This window comes from Equus przewalskii, chromosome 5 (assembly GCF_037783145.1).
Source record: "Equus przewalskii isolate Varuska chromosome 5, EquPr2, whole genome shotgun sequence".
NCBI lineage: Eukaryota > Metazoa > Chordata > Mammalia > Perissodactyla > Equidae > Equus > Equus przewalskii.
In genome coordinates, this window is record NC_091835.1 from 27,051,301 (window position 1) to 27,059,328 (window position 8,028).

Genomic DNA, 8,028 nt, shown 5'->3' on the forward strand with positions numbered 1-8,028 from the left:
CCGGCCTGGGCAGTGGTCACCCCTCAGAGACAGCAGGAGGGGAGTGAGTGAAGGTGAATGGGGCCACCTGGCAGGAGCCCTGGGGAGGCAGCTGGTGGGAGGCGGGGGTGGGGTGCTGGCCCACCCTCTCTGAGCCGGGCTCCCGAGCACAAACATGGGACTGGAGCCCAGTGAGGTCCAAAGGGGCCGGGATCCTGGAGGCTGAGGGAGGGGCAGGCAGGCACCCACGCAGAGGCATAAAGGGTCTCGGAGCATCCTGGCGAGTCTGAGCACTCACGTAGGTTCTCATGGGAGGTGACTCTGGAGGAGGCCTGGGGCAGTGACATCGGTGTCCCCCGTGAAGGTCAGCTTTGGCACCTAGCAGCAGCCCGCCCCCAGCACAGCCTTGTTGAGGAGTGAGCCCCAGGTCCCAAGCACCCCAGGGTAGAGCGAGTGGACCAGCAGAGAGAAGCCGTGTGCGGCCTGTCCTGATGCTGCCGCCTACCACCATGTTCATCTGCACCCCTTGCGACTGCTCTCCTGCACTGAAGCCGAGGCTGGCGGGAGGGTCCTGGGCCCTGACGCGGCCCTGGCACGATGCCAGCTCCCAGCTCCTCCCACAGAGTGGGCCCTTGTCTCTGTCCCATTCACTGGGTCAGAGAGGCAGGCGCTCCCTCCTGCAGCCGCCCCACAGCCAGCTCTGCGGCCTCCCCGAAGTGCCCGGTGAGTCCCCTCCCTGCTCACCTGTACCCTGGCCCTTGGGGGTCTGGACCTGGCTCCCGTCTTTAGGCTGAGGGGGGTGGGTGCACGGACCCCGGGAGTCCTCCAGCCAGTGCTTCCATATGGATCCCCTCCATGGGACAATTTCCTGGCCTGAGTGGTGGGTGCAACCCTGCAGGGCCCCGGGGGTAGATTTAGAGGATGGGATGGATGCAGACTGGGTGTTGGGGCCCAAAGCTGGGGACTCAGCCCCAGCCCGCAAAATCAGATGGGCCAGTAGGTGACACCCCGCCAGACAGAAGGTTATGTAACTGAGTCCTTGCCCAGGACAGGGCGTAGGACAGTTGGGTTAGACTGGAGACCCACCCTGAAGTGACAGAGCCGGGGGGCTGCTGTGCCTGACTTGTTGCAAAGGGCCTCTGCTCTTCACGTGCATGCATGTTACTGCCCTGCAGCAGGCTGCGCCCGCTCAGCACCAACGGGTCCGAAGGACAAAAGATGTGCTGACCAGGGAGAGCGTGGGGTGGCCGACTGGGCTGACTGAGTGCTCCAGGCAGGATGTCTGGGCCAAGCCTCTGCCCAGGCAGAATGACCCCCAGCAACTTGCTTGGGGTCCAGGGCCAGGGACCAGGTTCTCTTGGAGGTCCCAACGCCTCGCTGGGCCTCAGTTTCCCCTTCTGTGATTCAACATCTTTAAGGAGGGCCCCGCTGGGGCGGGTGGATGGGCTCTGAGGCTTACAGATGCTGGCTCCAGTTAACATTGGGACACAGCCACCTGGTCAAGCCAAACCCCCAGAACCTCCTGAATTGGCCACATTGGGCAGCACTGGCCGCCCGGGAGGCCCTGTTCCTCCTCGTGGATTGAGGGGCCTCCATGGGAGGGGAGGCTCTGTAGAAACCTGGGCCCAGCCCGCGTGTGGGTACTCTGAGTTCCTGGCAGCCTTGTCCCGCTCTGTGCAGTGAGCAGAGTGACCAGCTGGTTTCTGGAGCCTCCATGACTCCTGCTGTGTCCCCAGGCCCAGAGTGGGCCTGGGCCACCTGCTCCTGCTGACACCAGCTCCCGGTGGTCCCAGGCCCTGGGGAGTGAGCCAAATGGAGAGAATGTCCTGCTTGTGTCCATTCAGCCTGGAGGGACACGTGGCATCCGCACCTGCTTCCTGCTTGGGCACAGCTGCCCTTTGATGCAGACGGGGTGGGGGACAGGGGCTTCCAGGGCACAGGGAGCTGCTCTCAAAGCCCAGAGGCGGCAGTTTGGGGGTGGACCAGGGTTAGGCAGGGGGTCTGCTGGGCGCAGTGGGTGGTGGGGCGGGGCTGGCATGCTGCCCGACAGAGAGCGCCTTGCAGGAGCTGGTGGTCCTGGGCGCAGGGGGAACGTGGCAGAGGTGTCTGTTCTGGGACCTCAGCCGTGAGGCTGAGCCACACACCCTCCCCAGCACCTCAGTGAGGCCACTCTGGTTTAGGTGTGTGTTCAGCCCGCCCTCCGCCCCGACTGTGTCCTCAGATGTGCACCACGTGTGCTATGCTCAGCGTGACACCTGACGGCCGCTGGGCGTCTTGCTGTCTCTCCCTCCCTCCCTCAGTGCTGTGTTCTATTACTTCCGCCTGCCTGGCCCCTGGGCCCTGGCTGCTCCAAGTCCTGCATGTGCACCACCTCCTTTTCCTGTCTACAGCCCCCGGACCACTGCAGTGCTGGGCTGAGCATACTCGCTCATTCCCTCCCTGGGGGCCAGGCCAGCCCAGCTTTGTCCTCTGCAAATCAGAGGAAGACGCCCCCTGGGCAGGTCTGGGGGAGCACAGGGTCCTCTGGATTACATACCCCAGGTGTCCTCCAAAAGCACCCCCGCCCCCAGGCCGGGCTCTTACTAGCCTCTCTCAGGAGGATACTTCTGGGAGTAGGGCTGTCCCCAGAAGGGCTGTTCCAGGCCACACTCCGGGCCCTGAAGGTGGAGGGGATGAGTGAGGACATGGGAGGGGATGAGCTATAGCAAGCAGGGGTCCGATCACAAACGCCTCACCCCGCAGGAGCCCTGGCCTGTCCCAGAGGGGGCCCAGCCCAGGTTTAGGGAGGGTGCTTCCTGGGGCCCAGGGGCAGGAGCAGCCGGGGCTGGGGCTGTGGGAGAGGAGGCCAGGATGCGTGCAAGGGCCACCTTTATCCTTGCTGACCCATGGATGCTCCCTCCCACCGGGATTCCCCTGGTGTCTGGAATGTTGTCTGCCCAGGCCCCCTCCAGAAAGCCCATCGGCCTCCTCGCCGCCGGTCACACCCTCCCCCGAAGACTGGCTTCTCTCCCGTGGCGCCCAGCTGCTGAGGGCTCAGACCCAACGGCAAGCATCCTCCTTCTGTGGCTGTGGGTCGGGCTCGGGGCACCTCTGCTGTTCAAGTTCAAACCTTGCCCCCAGCGCGGACCGGAGCTGTGGGGGAGGGAGACGTGTGGGGAGCCGCAGCCGGGGCCTGGGGGGAGGGCAGGGTGAGGGCGGTCTCCGAGGTGGGCACAGGGCGCCGGGGGCGTCCTGATGTCCATGCACAGGAGGGGCTGGGGGAGCGCGGGGCTGGAGGGCACGGACTCCCCGGGCCCGCTGACCTGCTGACCGCTGGCCCTGCGGCCCGCAGAGCATGGGGGTGCCGGCGCGGACCGTGCTCTTCCAGAGAGAGAGGACCGGCCTGACGTACCGTGTGCCCGCGCTGCTGTCCGTGCCCCCCGGGCCCATCCTGCTGGCCTTCGCGGAGCAGCGGCTCAGCCCCGACGACGCGCACGCCCACCGCCTGGTGCAGAGGACTGGCCGGCTGGCCGGGGGCTCCGTGCGGGTGAGCGGCGCCGCGGGGGTGCCGGGCGGACCCTGCGGAAGGGTAAACTGAGGCCGCCCCCGCCCTCCCCTCCTCTCCCCTCCCTCTGGGCAGTGGGGCGCCGCAAGGAGGGCGGGGAGGGCGGGTAAACTGAGGCCGTTCCCTCCCCCCTTCGGGCAGTGGGACGCCGCGCGCGTGCTGGGGACAGCGGCCCTGGAGGAGCACCGCTCCATGAACCCGTGCCCGGTGCATGACGCGCGCACGGCCACTGTCTTCCTTTTCTTCATCGCCGTGCGCGGCCGCACCTCCGAGGCCGCGCAGATCGCCGCGGGCACCAACGCCGCGCGCCTCTGCTGCGTGACCAGCCGGGACGCGGGGCGCAGCTGGGGCGGCGCGCGGGACCTCACGGCGGAGGCGGTGGGCGGCGCCGAGCAGGGTAGGCCGGCGTACGCGGGTGGCGGGGGTCCGCACTGTGAGGAGGGGTCTGGCTGGGGGGATCTCCGGGCCACGCCTGCAGCCTAAGGTTCACCGACACCTTTGCGGCTGCGGGTCCCGGAACCTTCAGCCCCGCCCACAGGCAGGAGCAGGAGCTCTTTCATCTTCCTGAGCTTGTCTCTGAGCGCTGAGGTCTCTCGGCCTCCAAACCCCGAGGCCTCGCTGGCCTCCTTTACCACTTTCTTCTCCTCCTTCTCACCGCGCTTGAGCGGGCGGGGGGGGGGGGGGGGGGGGGGTAGCCAGGTGGTCTGACCCCAAAGCTTTCTCTCCACTCCGCTGCCGTCTCCCTGGTGGCCGGGTCACCCATTGCCCTCAGGGGTCACCCCCACCCTGGCTAGCCGCAGACTCTGAGACCTGGACAGGACATACAAAATGGTGAAAAGAGCTATCTGCTCGTGTGGAGCCCACCCTGAAGGTCCTCACACCCCCTCCACCCTGGCTGCCCCTCTGTCTGGGCATCGCTCACACTGGGCACTGTCGGTGGCTGTCCGCCTGTGTTTGGGGACTGTCCATGGGCTCACATGCTGAGGACCTGGCCAAGTGGCCTGCCTGGGCTTCCCCCTCTTGCTGAGAGAGGCTAGTTTAGCCTGGGAGGAGTGGAGGGTGGAGGCATGTCAGCCAGTGGCTTGCTCACGAGCTGTCCTACTCCCAGACACTGGCCTGCCATCCATCCTGCCCACCCCCCAGGGTGGCGCTGCCCGGCCCTGGCTGTGGCTGTGGCTGTCTCCCTCCTGGGGTAACCAGCAGCCCCTCCTCTCCGCAGACTGGGCCACCTTCGCTGTTGGCCCGGGACATGGCATCCAGCTGCGCTCAGGCCGCCTGCTGGTGCCGGCCTACACCTACCGTGTGGACCGGCGAGAGTGCTTTGGCAAGATCTGCAGGACCAGCCCCCACTCCTTTGCCTTCTACAGCGATGACCATGGCCGCACCTGGCACCACGGAGGCGTCGTGCCCAACCTGCGCTCGGGCGAGTGCCAGTTGGCTGTGGTAGACGGGGAGCAGGCCAGCGGCATCCTCTACTGTAATGCCCGGAGCCCCCTGGGCAGCCGTGTGCAGGCGCTCAGTACAGATGAGGGCACCTCCTTCCTGCCCGGGGAGCTGGTGCCCACCCTGGCTGAGACCGCCCGGGGCTGCCAGGGCAGCATTGTGGGCTTCCCGGCCCCGCCCTTTAGCCAGCCCTGGGATGAGGGATGGTCAGTGGGTGCCAGGAACCCCCCCCACCCTCCACGCCTCAGTCCTGGAGTCCAGGAACTCCTAGAGGAGGGCGCTGGAGACACCCCAGGGGGCGAGGGACTGGGTGGGACAGAGGGATGTGGGGACAGCCCTGGGGAGCCTGGCCCAGGGCCTGGGCTCAGTGGGAACAGGGGGGCCTTGAAGCTCCCTGGGCCCCCTGCCACTTTGTCTCAGAGCCCCACATGGCTGCTGTACTCCCACCCGGTGGGGCGCAGGGCTCGGCTTCATATGGGCATCCGCCTGAGCCGGTCCCCCCTGGACCCCCACAGCTGGACGGAGCCTTGGGTGATCTATGAGGGCCCCAGTGGCTACTCTGACCTGGCGTCCATTGGGCCCACCCCCCAGGGAGCCCCGGCCTTCGCCTGTCTGTATGAAAGTGGGGCCAGGGTCTCCTATGAGGAGATCTCCTTCTGCATGTTCTCCCTGCCCGAGGTCCTGGAGAACGTGCTGGCCATCCCCGAGCCGCCCAGCCCTGGGGGCAAACCTCGGGGGCACTGCCGGCCCTCCTGAAGGGCCCTCGGGCAGGCCTAGGCCGCGGGCGCTGTCAGGGGCCGGGGAGGTGGGGGCGGTGGAGGGGGATGTAGCATGATCCCCGGCCTGAACAGAGCTCTGGGGCACTGGCTTCGAGAGGCGCCTTTGCTCTTTGGCTGCTCCCTGAAGAGTCGTGGGGACGACAGTGAGTCTTTGTGAAGGACCCTGTCGAATTAGACAAAAGTTCGGTTCTAATAGTTTCAAACAAGCCGGGCTGGCGCAGCCGAAGTCTGAGGGAGGTGGACTCTGAGCCCCGTGGGGGCAGGAGGTGGGCCGTGGAGGTGCAGCTGAGCCGGGTGACATAGGCAGCTCTCCTTGTGGGGCACCAGGACCCCCAGATTAGCATGAGGTGCTTCATCTTCCGTAGTGTTTTTCTCTTTAATCTTGCTCGGCGGACCGCTTTCTGGCTTATGAATGAGAAATCAGGGGGTGGTGCATTTATGTCCAGGGATGTTTCTCTTAAGTTCTTTCCATGTTGAAGCCCGGGAGAGGGTACTCGGTGCCCTAGCCCACTGCTCTGACCATCCCCGCCCCCCCCCCCAGTTTCATTGTGGGGTCTGCCCCCCCCTTAGCCACACTCCCCAGTGGCTGGGGGCAGAATAAGGACAGGGGCAGCGGATCCCCTCTCTCTGGCAGCCCCCGGATCCGTGTGGGCTGTGCTGATGGCTGCCCTGCCCGCTCTGCGCCTCCGGCAGGTGTCAAAGCGGCTGCCCCTCCCCCACTGGGCAGAGCTGGAGTCGCCTCCCATGACCAGCCCACACGGAAGCATCTTTTTATTTCTTCTCCTTTTTAAAGTCTTCATTTCTGGTTATAAAAATAAGATATACTCCTTGTAGAAAATTTGGGAAATGTAGGAAACTAAAGAAAAAATAAAAATCTCCCCACCACAGCTACAATTATCCTTTTGATGTTTTTCTCTGGCGTCTTTTTCTTCTTTTCTTCTTTTAAAAAGATACAAGTGCATTTCAGCACAAGCGAGTTCTTTGTCACCCTCCCGGTCAGCTCTGCTTAGTGGCTCCCGAGCGTGCCGTGATGTAGTTTCTTCACCAGACCCCTGCTGGGTGACCTTCTGGTGCTGGTCAGTCTTCCCAGTTATGAGTCATGCTTGATGAGCATCTTTGGGGTGTCCCTGGGTGACCCCGGTTTCAGTCACCTCCTTAGGCTGGATTCGGGAGAGCATGACCGCCTTACACTGCCTTCCCAAAGGGTGGGGGCGTCCAGGAGGCCTCTGAGCTACCGAGGATCCACAGCTCCCCAGGGAACTCAGGCTGGCCAGTCCCCAAGGGAGCAGGGAAGAACTGTGGGTGCTCCCCTTCATTCTCAGCTGCCCTCTGCAGGGCTCGCAGCCTTTTGCGGGTTACTGCTGGGTTCCAGGCAGTGGTGGGATGGGGAGCCAGATCTGGGGTCCCTCAGAGCCTTGGGTGTGCCTGCGTTCACCCAGGGACCACCCACCTCGCGGTGGCCTCCGCCCCCGCCAGGACAGCCCCTACCTGGGGCCTTGGGGCAATAGCTCGGGCCGCTTTTCAGTTTTCAAATCTAACAGAGAAACCAGCAGAGATGGGTGGGGGAGCTTTCCAGAGGTACGGAAGGCAGAGGTGTGTGCAGCCGGCGTCCCCTCGCTCACTCCTGCGCTGCGTGAGCGATGTCCCCCAAATTCACTCCCACCCAGAGCCTGATTGTGACTTATTTGGAAATAGGTCTTTGCAGATGTAATTAAGATAAGGGTTGAGGTGAGATCATCCTGAATGTGGGTGGGTCCTAAGTCCAATGAGAGAGTCCTTATAAGAGACAGAAAAGGCCCTGTGGGGACGGAGGCAGGGACTGGAGTGATGCGGCCACAGCCAAGGGACACCTGGAGCCCCTGAAGCTGAAGAGGCGGGAAGGACCCTCCCCTGGAGCTCGGGAGGGAGTGTGGCCCTATGACATGGTGATGTCCGACTTCCGGCCTCCAGAACTGGGAGAGAATTAACCCCTGGTGTTCAAGCCGCCCGGTTTGTGGACTTTGGGAACTGATACACCCTGCTCCACTCGCCATCTGTCCGTCTATCTGTTGGGCCACCCACAAGCACCTCAAGGCAGCTCCTGGATGTTGTCCCTGAGCAAAACCGCTGCTTTCCCACCTGAGGGAGGGTGGGCTCTGTCCCCAAGGCGCATTGTCCCCAGGGGGGTTCCTGGCTGTCATTGCCTGGAAGTGTGGCATGGCCAGAAGGGATAGGCCTGGTGTCAGATGGACGTGGGCTCAAGTCCTGGCCCACTGTACTGGCTGGCACAGCAGGGACATTGCC

The 8,028-nt window shown here is 64.4% G+C and overlaps 1 protein-coding gene across 1 annotated transcript; it reads left to right on the forward strand.

Annotated features, from left to right (window-relative positions):
* The first annotated feature begins 591 nt into the window (after positions 1-591).
* NEU4 (neuraminidase 4) lies at positions 592-6,632 on the forward strand. Its single transcript, XM_070618863.1, has 4 exons — positions 592-702; positions 3,311-3,505; positions 3,665-3,920; positions 4,743-6,632. Exons 2-4 carry the CDS (start codon positions 3,314-3,316, stop codon positions 5,720-5,722), a joined length of 1,428 nt encoding a protein of 475 aa, XP_070474964.1. The 5' UTR covers positions 592-702; positions 3,311-3,313; the 3' UTR covers positions 5,723-6,632.
* The last annotated feature ends 1,396 nt before the right edge of the window (positions 6,633-8,028 follow it).

Bases quoted from the DNA above. Each gene is read 5' to 3' on its own strand.
- NEU4 (XM_070618863.1), top strand. From the start codon at position 3,314: ATGGGGGTGCCGGCGCGGACCGTGCTCTTCCAGAGAGAGAGGACCGGC. The intron at 3,506-3,664 runs GTGAGCGGCGCC...CCCTTCGGGCAG, and splicing joins TGGCCGGGGGCTCCGTGCGG to TGGGACGCCGCGCGCGTGCT. The intron at 3,921-4,742 runs GTAGGCCGGCGT...TCCTCTCCGCAG, and splicing joins GGTGGGCGGCGCCGAGCAGG to ACTGGGCCACCTTCGCTGTT.